The sequence below is a fragment of the Peromyscus eremicus genome, chromosome 1, assembly GCF_949786415.1.
Source record: "Peromyscus eremicus chromosome 1, PerEre_H2_v1, whole genome shotgun sequence".
NCBI classification, from domain to species: domain Eukaryota; kingdom Metazoa; phylum Chordata; class Mammalia; order Rodentia; family Cricetidae; genus Peromyscus; species Peromyscus eremicus.
The window spans coordinates 96,900,815-96,919,993 of NC_081416.1; the positions used below are offsets into that span (position 1 = coordinate 96,900,815).

A 19,179-nucleotide genomic window follows, 5' to 3' on the forward strand; every position below is an offset into this window, starting at 1 on the left:
TATTAATTTTGCTAGTCTATAAGTTAAATGATATTAAAAATATACAAATATAGGAAACAACAGAGACTAATAAACATTTGGCTCTGTTTGTTGTTTCAGGCGTCCACTGCTGTCTTGGAAAAGATTTCTTGCAGATGATGGAGGATGATTGTGTCCATAAATTACCTGCTTTGCAATCCTTTATGTTAAAGCTAAAACATTGTTGAATTGGGCATAGGTTACACTGTGCAATTTGTAGTTTGCTTTTGACCCAAAAGTTAAAAGTTGCCCACTGCCCTTTTAATTCTATGGCCACCCTATAAGCATTCTTTGTTCAATTGGGGTTTTATGGTAGAGTTTGTTGTTTGATGGTTTTGGTTTGGTTTAGTTTGCTTACTTGTTAATCTGAGTGTAATTTGACTATTCTTATGCACCATAGACATATTTTTCAATGGCAATACAATTAATAATTGAAATATAACTATTATTTTTTATTTTATTATTTTAAAAATTTCCATTTGTAGATTCATTGTTCATAGCACTATATTACAGGAGAAGACTTTCACTCCAGTATATATTGTAAGCTGAGAATATTGCCCCACAACATTTCCATACTCTCTTTTCTCACCCCAACCCTTTCACTGTTCTCTTTGCTTTTGTTTCATTCTGATGTTATGTGTGTCAAAATGTGAGTCCAAAATCCAGTATATGCCTGAACTGAGACTTCTCAAATGGAAAAGACATCATTTATAACATGTTCTTCCCCAAGGTTTCAGACATTAATTTACTATTTCACAAAATCTGAAGTTTAATTTAAAATATATGAAGTTTGTGTTTATATTGCAATCTCAGTCCTCTCTCTATGATAAAATGCTTTAGATTCGCACATCAAAATAATCACAGAAAGTCAGACATAATCATTGCATAAAGAATATGCAGTATATGTAAGCTTATAGGGTGACTACACACACAGAATAACAGAAAATCTAGTGAGTTCTGAAAACTGGTTTGTTCAGTACCAACAATGGTACATATTTAGAGAATTAGTCCCCTAATGAAGACTCGTGTTTCACCAATTCATCCTCCCAGTATTACTCACATATGCCCACAAAGAGTTGAGCCTGAAGTAGTGCCACAAACCTGTGAACCACGGCAGCTCAGAATCATCTCATCTATGGGAGTAAACATACAGCCTGGTTGCCATCGGTCTAAGAAGGGCCACAAACTCAGTATTTTGTGAAATTCCAAGAAATAGACCAGAATATCCTGCAGTTTTTCTCTTCACTGCATGTGGGCAGAAGGGTTTGCCCACATGGAGACAGCAGGAAGAAGCAGGCCCAGGGAAGTAAAGCTGGTCAACACCGGGCTAAAGAAACCCCTGCCTGCTGTGCTTAGGAACACCTCAGCTGTATTCCTTCCTCCCCTCTTTCTTCCTCTTCCTCTTCTTCCCCCATTCCTCTTTCTCCCTCCTTGAATCCCTATCTCCTACTCCCTCTACCTTTCAGAAAGAAGAGCTATATAAGACTAAAATTAAAAAGTAGATGAGATAGAGGGGTGTAGAAATAAAGCAGAAAGTAAAAGTTTAGAAGAAAAGAGATGAGACCGAGGGAGCGAAAAAGTAGCTCTAAAGGTATCTGTAGAAAGGAGAGCAAAGTTCAGTCTTGAGAATAATTTGTTACTATTTTTTTTTTAATTTTCCTTCTGGTAAATTCTTCATGCAACATCTTTCTGGAATCTCTGCATCTCCTCCCCCAGTCCTCTAAGGTAATCAGATTCATAAGTCTGCATTTGACACTAGTTCTCTGAAAGCCTGATAACTGTTTCTATTCTTGAGGGGGAAATCCATAAGCTAATAAACAATCATCTCTGGGAGTGGATATTGCCATATATCACTAAGAGTGGATACCGTCATTTGTATCATTCATTAAATTCCCTCCACAGATGGCAACTTTGAAAATATAAGTGCCCCAAACTGTTCCAGTAAAGATAGGAGGCAGGATCTCTCTGTAACATGAAACAGAGACTCTCAGCTTACTAAATTCAGCTAAACAGTAGTCTAATCAACATCCTATCTATGGCATGTTTCATGGGAAGCTCACCTCCAGCTGGGGTGGGTCTAGAGACCTTTTGTATATCTACTAAAAGGATGAGATCTTTATAATATCACTATGTAGGGTCCCTGGGGGCTGTCTAAAGTTAAAGACAGTTCAAATCTATTTCATCTCTGAGGATTAACACCTCAGTGCCTCTTGGGAAAAAACTGCATTTTCTTCATCAGGGACAGGTAGACTGGTGCTGAGTGGAAAGTCTCCTCATCTACTTCTCCCCAAAACCATTAAAGCTTGGAATTGAGAGGTACAATGAACTGTCACATGGAGAATCTATGTGATGAGAACAGACTCCCTGGGAAAGTTTTAATTCTCATTTTCTGAGAAATCATAATTATGTCATTAATCATTAACAACTCACATGCTTGTCTCCCTTCCCACATCTGTGTCTTAACACTCACCAACATTCACAAAGACATCTTGGATTCCAAATCACATAAGGCCTCAGTTCTTCTCCAGCAAGGCTAAACTTACTGACTTAAACGTAAGATAATACAAACTAAATTTAAATAGCAAAGTACAATTATAAAGAAAGGAAAGGTGTAGCATTGTTCAAGACTTACAGTGTAACAAATCAAATTGTGTGTCTCAACCTCATAAATAATAAATGCATGGTAGTGTGGTGATACATGCTATAATCCCAGCACTCAGGATATTGAAGCAAGAAGTTCATGAGTTTACGACTATTTTTAGCTACATAGTGAGGCCTTGTCTAAAAGAAAGGATTGAAAGAAAGAAGGGGAAAATTATTAATTGTACAAAAAAATCAAATATGTTTATAGAGAGAGAGAGAGAAAGAAAGGAAAGAAAAAGAAGTGTAGGAAGCCTGTGTTAATATAATTAATTTTTTCTGTTTTATTAAAAATATGATCATTTCTCATACAGTAGAGCCTGACTACAGTTGCCCCTCCCTCTACAAGATTAACTCAAAAGAAATTAGAGAAACATCACCCTTTACAACAGCCACAAATAATATAAAATACCTTGGGGGAACTCTAATTAAGCAAGTAAAAAACCTGTATGATGAGAACTTTAAGTCTCTAGTTTATTTTCTTTGATTGGTTTTTGTTTTTGATTGGTTGATGGGTGATGCCATTCTGTATGCTGTGAATAGGTGTTACTCTGATTGGTTGATAAATAAAGCTGCTTGGCCAATACTGAGGCAGAATAAGGTTAGGCAGGACATTCTAAAGAGAAAGAGAGGAAGAAAGAAAAAGAGTGTAGAGGAGATGCTGCTAGCTGCAGCCAGAGGAAACAAGGTGTAAAGGTACTGGTAAGCCATAAGCCACGTGGCAAAGTATAGATTTATAGAAATGCATTAACTTACAATAAAAGAGCTAGCTAGCAAGAAGCCTGAGCCATTAGGCCATACAGTTAGTCATTAATATAAGCCTCTGTGTGTTCATTTGGGTCTGAGTGGCTGTGGAACTTGGGTTTGCAGAAGCCAGGCGGGACCAGAAAAACCAGCTACAATTGGTTTTGTTTGTTGTTACTTGAATTAAATTCACTCTTCTCATACATACATACACACTAATTGTTCACACAACAATCTCTTTTAGCTCTTTCCCTCCCTCGTCTACACCCTCTTCCCTACAACTTTCTTTCTCGTATTTATGCATATATATTTTGTTTGTGACTCACTGAGAGGGATGCATATGGAATTTAGCTCAGTGAGAACACTTGCCAAGGAAGCCCAGCAAGTTCAAGGCCCTGTGTTCTTTCCTCAGCTTCTGGCAGAATGGTGCAGGGAATACTGTAGGGAAACTAAAGCCTTAATTATATTATGGGCCACTGAAATAACCAACTTTGAAACCTGCCTTGCAATAGATTTATTGTTATGTGAAATAATATTTTGTTATAGTTCAAATAAATGTAAACTTTATTACTTTTATTTTCTACCTGAGCAATGTTAGCCAGAATAATGGTTGTAAATATCTTTAAGATAATTATTATATAATATTAAAATTACTTGTCACAAATAACCTACCAATTTAAATTTATTTTCCATCAATAAAGTAATTAGGTTAGAAAAACATGCCCCTACTCAATTTATTTTCATGCTAAATGCTTTTAGAACCTACTCATTTGGGGCTGGGGATGCAGCTTATTTCATAGATTGTCTGGCATTGATGAAGATCTGGGTTCAGTCTCTATCACCACATAAACAGAACCTGGCACTAGTATAATGCTGGCACAAGAAGGATGAGGCAGAAAGATGGGATGCTCAGTGTCAAACTCAGTTACACAGCATATAAGTAAGCCATTTGCTCATAAATTAACAGCCTACATTTTTTTCTGACTGTAACTCTTGATATTTATGATATACTGATACATGAGAATTCATTGTTATAAACTGACCTTTTTAGAAAAAAAATGTTTTAAGAAAAAATTTTAAAATACCAGTGACATTATATATAAATATACAAAAATATACAAAAAATAAATAAAAAATAAATGACATGAATGGGAAACTGAAATGAAGAAGTACCTTGTAACGTAGGTATATTGATATTATAGATGAATTTTTAAGGGGTCAGCTTATATCTACAAAATAAGAGGAATGTTAAAGATATTGAAGTTGAAGGAATTATAAGACATGGAAAAAGAAATAGCATATGACAATTGCTAGAACTCAGTAGCAATAGAGACATATAGAAAACATCTAAAAGATACTTATGAAGTAATATCATATGATAGAGATGGTTGAAAGTAGCTAGTGAAAGAAAAGTTTTCAGAGATAGGGTCATCATATAAAATACAAATAATTACAACATGAAAAAGTAAGTAGAGGAAGATATAATTAAAATGAGATGAACGTGGTTTCAGAAGAAAAAAATCATGGAAATATCTGTATACTTACTGCATAAAAAGGAATAGGTGCTAGGTACACAATTATTTACAACTTAAATATTATGTTTTGAAAACCAAAAGGTATTGTTAAGTTGATTGAGAAGTAGAGATAAAGATAGAGATATAGAAATAGGAGAGACAAAGACAAAAAGAGAGATGAAAAGTGCAGGTTAATCAATGATAGACCTGGTGAAAAAAATGAGCATTTTTTTTCAATTTTCCTTGAATAAAATCTTCAAAAGCCACCACCATATTTTCACAAAATCTGGATTAGTTTGACCTTAGTCTCTAAATTAAATGTGTATTTGCTTATGTGCATTATAAATACAATTTAGTGTTCTTCATTCATATTACAACGTCAGGAAATATTCATAGCAGCAAAGCTCTCAAGTGTAGACACAAAACAAAGAAAATTGATAACACAAGTGGTGATACCAGCAACTGCCAAGACCAAGTTGTATTAAAGCAGGACACTCACTACGGAAAACATTGTGGAAGAAAATCCCTCATGCTTGGGTTAGAGAGATGGCTCACAGACTAAGAAGTACTTGTTGGTCTTGCAGGGGATCAGGTAAGATTCCCAAGGTCCCCAGCACCTACATGGTGTCTAACAACCTTCTACAACTCCATTTCCCAAGGCTCTATTGCCTTTTCTACCCTTCATGGATGCTGCATGCGTGTGTGGCACAGACAAACACACTGACAAAACATCCATGCACATAAAGGATAAAATAAATAAATCGGTTGTTTAAATCCCTCATACTTAATCTATTAGAAAGTAACTAGGACTACATTTGTAAAATGTATTATTGAGAAAAATTAAAACATTTATTAAAGAAATAACATGATGATACTCAATCATTGTTTAACTATTAACATCATGTGAACAATGTTGGGACAAAAGACAAAATAATTACAAATTTGTTTAAAATAAGCTAAGAACAAATGGATTGGTGGAAAATGTGAGCAACCTCTGCAGGCTATGAACAATTCCTTTAATTATATTTAAATAATTGGATTGGTCCATGGAAACCGAAATATACTTGTGTGTGAGTTGACATTTACCATATAAATTGATGCATCACATTCTAAACTCAAATTCACACAAGAGAATAAAAATTTCCATCAAAAATATTTACATTTACAAAATATAAGTTGTCCCTCTGCTCAAGCACTTCATCTGATATATATATATATATATATATATATATATATATATATATATATAAAGTGTATCTATATACTGTATACCATACACACATACACATACACACACACACACTCTTTAATTTTTTTTACTTTTGCAATAACATTTTCTTCATACACACACACTCTTTAATTTTTCACTTTTGCAATAACATTTTCTTCACTCGGTCATAGATTTGCTTGGTTCTCACCCCATATATGACAGGATTGAGCATTGGCGGCACTACAACATAAAGGTTGGCCAGAAGTATATGTATATAGCGAGGCACATTTCTACCAAAGCGGTGTGTCATGAAAGAAAAAAGAGCTGGTGTGTAGAAGGCAAGAATGACACAGACATGAGAACCACAAGTGCTGAGGGACTTGATTCGGGCTTCCCGAGAAGGGAGACGGAAAACAGCACGGAGTATGTGTACATAAGAAAGAGCAATGGCTATAATGTCAAAAACCAGGATTGAAATAGCACCCAGACCATAGATTATATTGACCTTGATACTGGCACAAGCCAGGCGAGCGAGACCCATGTGTTCACAGTAGGTATGGGGAATGACATGATTCCCACAGAAGGGCAACCGTAGTATGAGAAATACAAATGGAATAACAGAAAGAAATGATCTCACTAACACCCCCAGACCAATCATGGAAACAACCTTGTTGGTGAGGATGGTGCTGTATCGAAGTGGGTTGCAGATGGCCACATACCGGTCATAAGCCATCGCCAAGAGGACTGCTGACTCCATGCCTGTGAAGTTGTGGATAAAAAACATCTGGGTGAGACAGGCACCAAAGAGTATTACTCTGAAACTAAACCAGAAGATCCCAAGCATCTTAGGTATAGTCGCTGTTGAGAGGCCCAAGTCAATGGTAGCTAGCATGGCCAGAAAGTAGAACATGGGCTGGTGGAGGCTGCTCTCAGTCTTAATCACCAACAAGATAGTAAAGTTCCCAAGGAGAGCAATCAGGTACACAGCACAGAAAGGGAAGCCAATCCAGATGTGGAAAGACTCTAGTCCTGGGATCCCCAGCAATAGGAAGGAGGAAGGGTGAAACTGGGTGTCGTTGGGAAGAACCATCCTGCTAGACACCACCTAAGTCCATGGTCCCAAGGAATAAGCATTCATCAGTCTTCAGGGTTGCAGGTTAAAATCTGTGGAGATAGATACCTAATGTAAAAACATTGTACTAACTGTATGTGTTCTGTGCTTCAGTATAAACACACAATTCAAAACATCTAAGAGTAAGTTTTTTTAATTAATTAATTTATTTTACATTCTGATCAAAATTTCCCTTCCCTCCTCTCCTCCCATTCCTTTCCTTCCCCCCACTCCAGTCTGCCCCAGATCCACTCCTCCTCTGTTTCTGTTCAGAAAAGGGAAGGCCCCCCATGGGTATGGATGAAATATGGTATATCAATTTGCAGTTAGACTAAGCACCTTACCTTATATTAAGGCTTGGCAAGGTGACCCAGTATGAGGAATAGGGTCTCAAATGCCAGCAAATGAGTAAGAGACAGAGTCTCACAAGAAGACAAGAAAACCACAGAATCAACTAACCTGGGCTCATAGGGACTCCCAGACTGAACCAACAACCAGGGAGCCTATAGGGGACTGACCTAGGCCTTCTGCATGTATGTGATAGTTGTGTAGCTAAGAGTAAATTTTTGATGGCTGACAGAATCATGCCATGAATCGAGATAAGAGTAGCAGTAATATATTAATCTTAGTACCTTTCTTCTCTATTAATTTGTGTTGGCTTTGTCATTGATGTTGTGGTAAAGGTTTGGTTTAGCAAACACCCGCTATATATTCTCTATCATCATGGCCAACAGAAATTTTTTCCACTTTGACAAGAAAGATTCTCTACTAGGCATCATTTTCTCAAGCTGTTAAAAAAGATATTGTGTTGTCAATATATTTTTTTGAAATGTAGTCTCAACTCTTAAAAATTATTTAAAATCTTAGAATTGACTCTTTGTCAGTACATGTTTATTATAATTTCAAAATTATGGTGTAATGTAGTCAAAGTAACAGCATCAACCACCCCTATTGAGGTACTGTCTACCATGTGAAATGTTATATCAAAACATGTACAAATAACATAGTCCTTATAAACATTTACAGACAACATACACATTCTTACCTTTTACAAAGGGAATGAACTTCGATTATTTCAGATTCTTCAAATGCTCAATGTATCTATAGTTTTCATCTAGGGGAAACTGAAAGGAAAGTAGTTAATTAAAATAGAGAAAAAAAGGAAATGATAATCTCTGCCTTGATTATATCATATTACAAAGCTCCCCAGAAATGTGTATATTCATATACGTATTTTAAATTCATGTCTATTCAAATAGTAGATATCAGTATATTTTCTCTAAATTCAAGACAACTAAGATTTTAAGAGTCATCCAAAATATGCCAAACACATTTCAAAGAATAGATACAAAAAAAATGTATTCGGTATAATTAGTAGCCATGTTACTTTTTCAGTTGCCCAAGACTACCTGTTGTTTTCTATTTTCATATGCCTTACTTAAGACATTACTAGGAAATGTTTTCAAAGCATTCGATTATTTATTATGCTGATGGTTTTACAGTAACCATCAGCATAATAAATGTAACATTTAGAAGCAACCCTTGTTCACGTGTATCCTTCAAGATTGCAGAGGAACAAAACAATTCTAATCAAGACCTCTGTATCAGAATAAGAAAGGGGGTTTTATCTAGAAGACACCGATGAGCAATAAGCAAATGGTGTGGGTGGGGGGATGACTCAGTATGATACGGGTGAGGGAATGGGGGGCTCCTCACCTGAAAAGCAAACATTTCAATAGAAGAAAAGTCAGGGACAAGGGATATTTATTTTATGAAACATAAATAAATTTCTACTAGAAGAGTGTATTTTTTCCCATAAGGTTGTCCTTACGATGGAATAAAGCACACATTTCAAAAGGTGTTGCATAGGAGCTAAAGCAGGATTCTACCACTGAAGTTGAAATTTACTTTTTTTATTATCTATTTATAAAACAATGGTGTGTTATTTTATAAAATAAAACTTTCTCTGCTTCTAAATCACCCTTGTGACAAAACAAGACAGCTAATAGTCTTTGAACGCTGTTTTTCCCTTTTCCCAGTGTACCCATTTGTAATAGAATCTCAGTAAATAAGAAAATAGCTTCTTCTACTCTGTGTATGTCCATGATTTATTTAAATTTAAATTTAATTGTAAAAGATACATAAAAGTTTAGATCATAAAAATAATTGGAATACTGATAATTTAAAGAAAAATAAGAGAATGAAGAAAATTACATCTCAATGCAAAAATGTATATTCTATGGTGTAATGGTGTCTGAGAAGTTGATTAAATAGACAAATTACTGAATATATATAATTTTAAGACATACATAGAATGGTGAGCTTGAACAGCTATCTCAAATTTCTAGTTCAGTGACCTAACCAGGTAGGAAATCTGAGCAACAGTGTCCTCCTTTGTCCTTATACATCTTTTAAAAAGTACAGTTGATATTATTCCCCAATGTGTTTAAGAACAATGCACGTATCTCTACACTAATGGGACTATTTCAAACCACTACTGTTTCTTGGCTAACTATAGCATAAGATCTATATGAGACTAAAGTGTTGAAATCCTATTTCCTGACAGGTCTAAAGAACCATGAACTGTCAGTCATGAAATTTGCACAACTATATTATCATTTTTGTCTCCTTTTCCTGTATAAAACTGAAATAGCAAGAAAGAATGGCTCTAACTGGCCTGAAGCAATTATTTTAAAACATCTGAAAAAATATTTTTTCATCATTCTTTAGATGTTAAGAGGTTGATTTTTCTCAAATGTGCATAGAAAGGATTTATGTGGAAATACAAGTGCCCTTTCAAGTACATGACACTACCATGTAACTTTTGTTTCTTGGTCTTCTCTCTCTCTCTCTCTCTCTCTCTCTCTCTCTCTCTCTCTCTCTCTCTCTCTCTCTCTCTCTCTCTGTGTGTGTGTGTGTGTGTGTGTGTGTGTGCACATCCATCTGTAAGCCCCACCTGTGAGTGTGAAGTGGAAGACAGAAAAGACTTACCAGGCTTGGCAACAGGATGGGGCCCTGTCTCCTTTATTTCCTAGCTGATCTCCATCTTTATTAAGATTCTGCTCTTTCCAGGAGAGGCAGTTACACTGGAATATTCCACAGAGATAATTTTGTAATGGACAGAAGTTCTCTGGGGAGTCTATTTTCTAGACTAGCCCTCACACAAGAGGATGCTTAGATTGTTTATCCTGAAGTACAGGACATGTACAGTTGGGCAATTCTGGCTTCCAGAGAAATCAAGACAGAAAAAAAAAATAGGATTATGTCAGCAAAGTGGAAGAACAGAAGGGTCCTGGATCCCTTTTCCAACAGAAACATTCAATTAATAACTATCATGGACAAAACTTCTTAAAGAGAATGCTAAAATTCACACAGAAAACACAATAATCTTGTGAGCAGAATAAGAACACACAATGAAGTTTCATTTACCATCTGACTATCATAAGGAAGATGTCTCAGTCCCTTAGTTCTGTGGTGATATTATGTTCCCCAATATAGTACGCCCTAATAAACTTATCTGGGGGTCAGAGAACAGAACAGCCACAATATTAAACATAGAGTTTAGGCAATGGTAGCACACACTCATTTAATCCGACTATTCCAGAGGCAGAGATCCATCTGGATCTCTGTGAATTCAAAGCCACACTGGAAACAATCAGGCATGGTGACACACGCCTTTAATCCCAGGAAGTGATGGCAAGAAGCAGAAAGTTATATAAGGCATGAAAACCAGGAACTAGAGGCTGGTTAAGGTTTTAGGCTTTTAGCAGCAGTTCAGATGAGATTCATTCTGGATGAGGACTCAGAGGCTTCCAGTCTGAGGAAACAGGATCAGCTGAGGAACTGGCAAGGTGAGGTAGCTGTGGCTGGTTCTGTTTCTCTGATCTTTCAGCATTTACCCCAATACCTGGCTCCAGGTTTGTTTTTATTAATAAGACCTTTTAAGATTCTTGCTACAGAGTTCTCTCATAGGAAATAGAAGAGGCAAAAAAAAAAAATGTAGTAAAGCTATTCAATAGAGTCTTGTCACTTGTGACAACGTGACTAACCTTATAGGATAGTATGCTCATTTAATAGTCCAGGCAGAAAAGACTAATTTTTTCTAGTCACATGTATGAAATAAAAAAGTGAAATCATTAAAACATAAAGGAATATCTTTGTGGATTTCTGTGGGCCTCTCTAGCACTTTGCTTCTTCCTATTCTCATGTGGTCTTCATTTACCATGGTCTCCTATTCCTTGTTCTCCCTCTCTGTTGTTGATCCAGCTGGGATCTCTCGCTCCCCCAAGCTCTCTTTCCCTTGACCTTCGCCCTTTATTACCCCCACTCATGTCCAGGCTGCTGGCAATGGTCGAGATACAGCCCGAACTGACCTATTCTGGTGATGGGATGGCCAAACACCATAACTGTCGTGCTAGAAACCCCATCCAACTACTGAGGGATCTGGATGCAGAGATTCATGGCTAGGCCCCGGGTGGAGCTCTGGGACTCCAATTAACGAGAATGAGGAGGGTTTATATGAGCGAGAATTGTTGAGACCAAGGTTGGATAAAGCACAGACAAATAGCCAAACAAATGGAAACACATGAACTATGAACCAATGGCTGAGGGGTCACCAACTAGATCAGGCCCTCTGAATGGGTGAGACAGTTGATTGGCTTGATCTGTTTGGGAGGCATCCAGGCAGTGGGACCGGGTCCTGTGCTCATTGCATGAGTTGGCTGTTTGAAAACTGGGGCCTATGCAGGATCGCTTGGCTCGGCCTGGGAGGAGGGGACTGGACCTACCTGGACTGAGTCTACCAGGTTGATCTTAGTCCTTGGTGGAGGCTTTGCCCTGGAGGAGGTGAGAATAGGGGGTGGGCTGGGGGGAAGGTGGGGGGGAGGCCGGAGGGGGGAGAACAAGGGAATCCGTAGCTGATATTTAGAACTGAATTGTATTGCAAAATAAAAATAAATAAATAAATAAAAATAAAATAAACACAAAGGAATAAAGGAAATGTTGCTTACAAAAGACCAGATCCTGAAAGATAAGAGACAATACAGTTATTTTAAAAATTTAATGAAAAATATGAATAAATTTATTTTATTTTTGCATTAACAATATCTTGAATTCTAGCTTTAGAGTAACACTTATTCATTAAAGAGATTAAACTTTGTTTAAGAATTACATTTTTTGACTCATCACTACCCCAGTTGCAGGCCAGCCTGGAAGACTCCTGAAGGCAGGCCTCCCCACCAACACCCCCCATAAGACCCTGTAATCTACAAGACCCACTTCCCACCCCAAACCACCCAATCATCCCCTTGTGACTTCAGTGGCTCCCTGAGACATAGAATGCAGCAGCTCTGATTGGACCAAGAGGTAAGTGACTCTTCTCCCATGCAGAGGTCCTGCCTCTAAGACCAAGGCCCTGAGGCACAACACAGAACCCCTTTCATCCCCATCCATTGATGCCTCAGTTGCAGGCCAGCAGGGAAGACCCCTGCAGGCAGGTCTCCCTACCAACACCTCCATCTGACCCTGCAATTTACAGGACCCACTCTCTACCCCAAACTCACTCATCCCCCTGTGACCTCAGTGGCTCTCTGAGACACAGATACATCAAGCATAGATTGGACCAAGAGCAGCTCCCTCAGACACAGACACCTTTTGTACCTATTGGAGGAAGAAATGGGTAGACACCAGTGCAAAAATACATACAACAGTATAAAGAGCAATATGGCATGACCAGAACCTAGTGGTTCTAGAATAGCAAGACCTGAACATCACAATGTAGAAGAAGCTGAGAAAAGTGACCTTAAAAATAACTTAATGAAATTGATAGAGACCTTTAAAGAGGAAATGAAAAACTCCCTTAAAGAAACTGAAGAAAAGACAAACAAAAAATTGGAATAAATCAATAAATCCCTTAAAGAAAGCCAAGGAAATCAAGAAAAAGCAATTAAACAGGTGAAGGAGACACTTCAAACTGAAATCAATCAAAAGAACTTAGGAAGGACATTACATATTCATCACAGGAAAAAAATCCACCAAGATGAAGTTTCAATTCTGAATATTTATGCCCCAGTACCCACATATGTAAAAGAAACAATACTAAAGCCTAAATTGCACATCAAACCCTACACACTAGTAGTGGGAGACTTCAATACCCCACTCTCACCAATGGAAATGTCTGCCAGACAGAAACTTAACAGAGAAATAAGGCAACTAAAAGATGTTTTGACTCAAATGGACTTAATAGATATCTACAGAACATTCTACCCTAACACAAAAGAATATACCTTCTTATAACACTGTGGAACCTTCTCTAAAATCAACCACATACTCAGTCACAAAGCAAATCTCAACAGATTAAAAAAAACTGGAATGACCTCCTGCATTTTATCTGACCACCATGGCTTAAAGTTAGATTTCAACAACAAAAATTACAGAAAGTCTACAATCTCATGGAAACTGAACAATGATCAACTGAATCACCAATGGGAAGAAATAAAGAAAGAAATTAAAGATTTTCTAGAATTCAATGAAAATGAATGAATGAAAATGAATACCCAAACTTATGTAACACAACGAAAGCAGTGCTAAGAGGAAAATTCATAGCACTAAATGCCCACATAAAGAAGTTGGAGAAATCTCACACTGGCGACTTAACACCACAACTGAAAGCTCTAGGACAAAAAGAAAGAAATTCACCTAGGAGGAGTAGAAGACAGGAAATAATCAAATTGAGCTTCTGTAAAGCAAGAAACACAGTAAATAAGACAAAACAATAGCCACAAAATGGGAAAAGATCTTCACCAACCCAATATCTGACAGAAGGCTGATTTCCAAAATATACAAAGAACTCAAGAAACTAGACAGCAAAATACCAAACAATCCAATTTTTAAAATGGGCTACTACCAGGTGGTGGTAGCACATGTCTTTAATCCCAGTACTCAGGAGGCAAGAGGCAGGAGGACCTTTGTGAGTTCGAGGCCAGCCTGGTCTACAAAGTGAGTTCCATGAAGGTGCAAAGCTACACAGAGAAACCTTGTCTCAAAAAAAAAACAAACAAACAAAAACAAAAAGACCAAACAAACAAAAAAAGAGCTACCACCTAAAAAGAAAGAAAAATATCCCACCAAACTGTAATCAAATAAAAGCACACATGACTTGGGGTTGTTGTTCTACTGGGTTCTTGTTTGTGTTTTGAGAAAACTTAAAGTTGGGTGATTAGGGATGAGGAGAGGATCTGGAAGGACTTGGGGGAGGGGAAGAACATGCTCAAAATCCATGTAACTTAAAAAATTGTTTTGAATAATAAAAAATTAAAAGAGAAAAAAAATGGGCTACCGAGCTAAACAGAGAATTCTCAACAAAATAATCTCAAATGGCTGAAAGACATTTAAGGAATTGCTCAACATCCTTAGTCATCAGGGAAATGCAAATCAAAATGATTCTGAGATACCATCTTACACCTGTCAGAATGGCTATGATCAAAAACACTGATGACAGCTTATGTTGGAGAGGATATGGAGCAAGGGGAACACTCCTCTACCATTCGTGGGAGTGCAAACTTGTACAGCCACTTTGAAAATCAGTATAGCAGCTTCTCAGAAAATTGGGAATCAATCTACCTCAAGACCCAATGATACCACTCTTGGGCATATACCTGAGGAATGTTCAATCATACAACAAGGACACTTGCTCAGCTATGTTCACAGTAGCATTATTTATAATAGCCAGAACCCAGAAACAACCTAGATGCCCCTCAACCAAAGAATGGATAAAAAAATGTGGTACATGGATAAAGAAAATGTGGTATATATACTCAATGGAGTACTACTCAGCAGTAAAAATCAATGACATTATAGAATTTTCAGGTAAATGGATGGAACTAGAAAATATCATCCAAGTGAAGTAACCCAGACACTGAAATACAAACATGGTATGTACTCACTCATAAGTAGATACTAGATGTAAAGCAAAGGATAACCATACTACAATCCACAGCTCCAGAGGAGCTAGCTAACAAGGAGGACCCTAAGAGGGATGCATGGTTTGCCCTGGGAAGAGAAAATAGACGAGACTTCCATGAGGAATCTCAGGTTGGGGGGCAATAGAGGGTAGGAGATTGAGGAAGAGAACATAAGGTAACAGGATGGTTGAGCTGGAACAAGGATGGAGTGGAAGAGCAATGAAAGAGATACCTTGATAGAGGGAGACATCATGGGGATAAAGAGAAACCTGGTTCTAGGGAAGTTCCCAGAAATCTATAAGGATGACTCCAGCTTAGACTACTAGCAACAGTAGAGATGGTGTCTGAGCTGGCTTATCCCAGTAATCAGATTGGTGACTACCCTAACTGTCATTATAGAGCCTTCATCTAGTAACTGATGGAAGCAGATGCAGAGATCCACAGCCAAGCACCAGGCCAAGCTCCAGAAATCTAGTCAAAGAGGGAAGAGGGATTCTATGAGAAAGGGGCATCAAGATCATGATGGGGAAACCTACAGAGACAACCAAACCAAACTAGTGGGAACCCATGAACTTTAGACCAACAGCTGTAGATCCTCCATGAGACTGCTCTAGGATCTCTGCATAAGTGAGGCAGTTGTGTAGCTTGATCTGCTTAAGGGGATCCCTGGTAGTAGGATCAGGATCCATCCCTGGTGCATGAGCTGGCTTTTTGGATCCCATTACCTATGGTGGGACACCTTGCACAGCCATGATGCAGGGGACAGGGCTTAGACCTGCCTCAACTGAATGTACCAGGATCTGCTGACTCCACATGGGAGGCCTTACCTTTCTGGAGGAGGGAATGGAGGGTGGGTTGGGGGGAATGCTGGAGGGGGTGGAGGAGGTAAGAAAGGGGGATCTGTGGTTGGTATGTAAAAAGAATAAAAAATTTCTTTAAAAAGTAAAAAATAAAAAATTAAAATTAAAAAATTATATTTTTCCATTTTATTATTACTTGATGCTTCATACATTTATATAATAGATTTTACTCTTTTTGCTCCCCATTTTCTTCCTTCATCCATCTCCCATTGGCACTCTCCTTACACAGTTCCCCTCCTAATTTCTTGTCTTCTTTTTGTATGTGGCAAACTAAATTTAATTAGAGTTAATTCCCAGAGCTTATGTGGGAAAGTATTCATTAGAACAAGGGCAACTTATCTGTGGCTACACAACTGAAGAAAGTGAACCCCCCTCAACAAATGTTAATTGCCAATATTCCCTCTATGAGAAGTGGGATCACATGTAGAGCAGCCCATGAGTCCGGCTCACAGAATTGCTCCAGGGTTGTAAATAGAGTGCCTTCAAAGTAGTGGGGTTCAGAAAACTTCTTTATCTGTGAGTTTTTAGGACTAAGTTTCTATCTATCTGAGGAGAAAAGACACACCCACACAATGAGGGTCATTCTCTTTTATTCTTCTTGAGCTCTAATTCTCTTCACCATAGCTGTTTCTGTACACCATAGCTGTTTCTGAAATCACAGACAGAAACAACAGTTTCCAGAGGGTGTAGTCTCATAAGCCTTGCTTGAAATGGGTTCTCCACCATCAGAGAATTATTCATCTGGTAGACTGACATCTGAATTATCAATTGCTATCTACTGTATTTGCAAAATGGCCCACAACAACTCGTGACACTCCTGGATTCCTCCCTTATTCAAAATAAAAGGATGAGTCCAATTTTGTGCAAATCTTGTGAGGATAACCAGGGTAATAGTGAGTTCATGATTGCAATAGTTACATCAAGTTGAGAAGACTTCATTTTATTTTGCTGTACATCTTTTCTTCTTGGCTCTTATTTTCTCTCTGCCTCTTCTTCCACAATATTTCCCAAGCCATGAGCAGAGTGTTATAGCTATCTCAATTGGATTCAGGCACTCTGCCATCACCAGGTCTTAGCACTTTGGCCATTTATATGTTCAGCCACCGCATACTACAAGAAGAAACTTCTTGATGAAGGCTGGAATGAGCACTAACCTTTGGGCATAAATATAAGAATTTATACTCAGTTTGAAACATGATCATTTAGCAAAACAATAGTAATAGGTTCCCTCTTAGAGTCAATGATTCTCAACCCCCAGCCAATAGGGTTTTTTTTTTTTTAACCAGATTTACAAGACCATGCATAAGATCTTTCTTGTGGAGTAGACAAAATGCAAATCCAATAAAGCAACTATTAAACCCCATAATAGCTGTGCCATTATAACACTAGAGGTTATCTCTTGACTATTAGGTCATTATTGTACCTTCCACAGTTCAGTTCCAATCAGAACTGAATAGGAATATTAATGCCCTGCCCCAGTAGGCTGTGATAGCACCTTCTGAAATTGTGAAGGCTAGCTGGTGTGAAGGAATTTTCAAGCTCATTATGAGCTTCATTTTTCTATGTTTTGTGACCAGAGAGTGTCGCATGTTCAGGAATAGAGACTTATCATTAAGTTCTTAAAAACAAGAGTAATGGAAAGAGCCTGTACTGTTTGGGGGGCTTTGGGAATGCCTGGTCAACAACTCATAGGAAGGAGTCTGAGCATTGCTATTTCTTCCATAACTCATGACTTATGGGAAGATTATTATCTGATCATAGAGAGCACCTTCAGTGATATTCTTTAATTTTTAGATAGTATTTTTAATAATGTTATTAAATAGCAGGTTCCGATATGATTCAGCTTTTGTCATATTCTTGACTGCAATCACTCTCCCTTCTTCCCCCTCCTCTTCCCTATTTGCTCACCTCACTTGCTGGTTAGAGTTTTCTATCCTAGTATCCCTCTCCATTTTTATGAATGATGTGTTCTACTATTTACTCCCACCCTCTTATGGACCCTTTCTATAATTCTGGCTTTTATCAGCACACAATATTAAACATCTTATTTAAAAATGTTTAACACCAATTACTTCAGCACCAACAGTATAAAAAAAGATTTACCATTCTTCACAATGATACTAGCATATGTAGTTTGGTTTTGTGTTCATTTTTTGTTTTCTTTTTTTCTTCCTGTTTTTGTTGTTGTCATAAACAATAGCTATTCTGCTGTAAGATGAACCATCAGAGTAATTTTAATTTACATTTCCCTGATGCTGATATTTTTTTAAAGAATTTTTTTTTATCAATTTGCATGTCTTCTTTTCTGAGCAATTCTTTTCTGTTCAATTCTCTAGACCATTTTTTATCAAGTAATTTGCTTTCTTTGTGTTTCTTATGAAACTCTTTGTATCTTCTAGACACTAAACCTCTATTGGTTGTTTATCTAACAAAGATTTTTGTCCACTCTGTTGGCTGTCTATTCACTTATAAGTGGTTTCCTCTGCAGAAAAGAAGCTTTGTAATTTCCTGATAAACCCACTTACTGATTGTTGATCTTATTTTCTGAGTAACTGGAGTCATATTCAGAAAGTTGTTACTTGTGCTTTTATCTCTTTTTGATTTGAAAATAGTTTTTCTTATAATATACCCTGACCATGGTTTCCCCATCCCAACTCCTCCTGGATTCCCCACTACCTTCCAACCAACCCAACTCCTCTCCTCCATTCTCTATCTCTTTAGAAAACAAACGTGCAAATAACAAATCAGAATTTAAAAAAGAAAACAAGCACAAGAAACACACACAGAAAACACATGTGCTCATGGACACACACACACACACAGAGAGAGAGAGAGAGAGAGAGAGAGAGAGAGAGAGAGAGAGAGAGAATTTAAAAAACAGATTCAGAAACCATAATATACAAGCAAAATTGCCCAAACAAATCAATATGAGAAAGAAATCTTCACACAATAGCCCATATATTGTTTTTAAGATTGCTGGGATCCCCCATCCATGACCAACTTGAAGGGAATTATCTAATACGTGACATTGTATTTTTGTTTGGTAACCTAAGCCTGGTTCATTTGAGGATTTTCCCTTCAGAGTTTCAGTTTGATCACATGACACTTAGTATAAAGTGAC

General features: G+C 37.5%; 1 protein-coding gene across 1 annotated transcript; it reads right to left on the reverse strand.

The window, feature by feature from the left end:
- Positions 1 to 6,280: 6,280 nt before the first annotated feature.
- Positions 6,281 to 7,222, reverse strand: LOC131901480 (olfactory receptor 52E2-like). Its single transcript, XM_059252609.1, has one exon. It carries the CDS (start codon positions 7,214 to 7,216, stop codon positions 6,281 to 6,283), a length of 936 nt encoding a protein of 311 aa, XP_059108592.1. The 5' UTR covers positions 7,217 to 7,222.
- Between the last annotated feature and the right edge of the window lie 11,957 nt (positions 7,223 to 19,179).

Excerpts from the sequence above, each read along its gene's own strand:
- LOC131901480 (XM_059252609.1), bottom strand. The coding sequence starts at position 7,216 with ATGGTTCTTCCCAACGACACCCAGTTTCACCCTTCCTCCTTCCTATTG.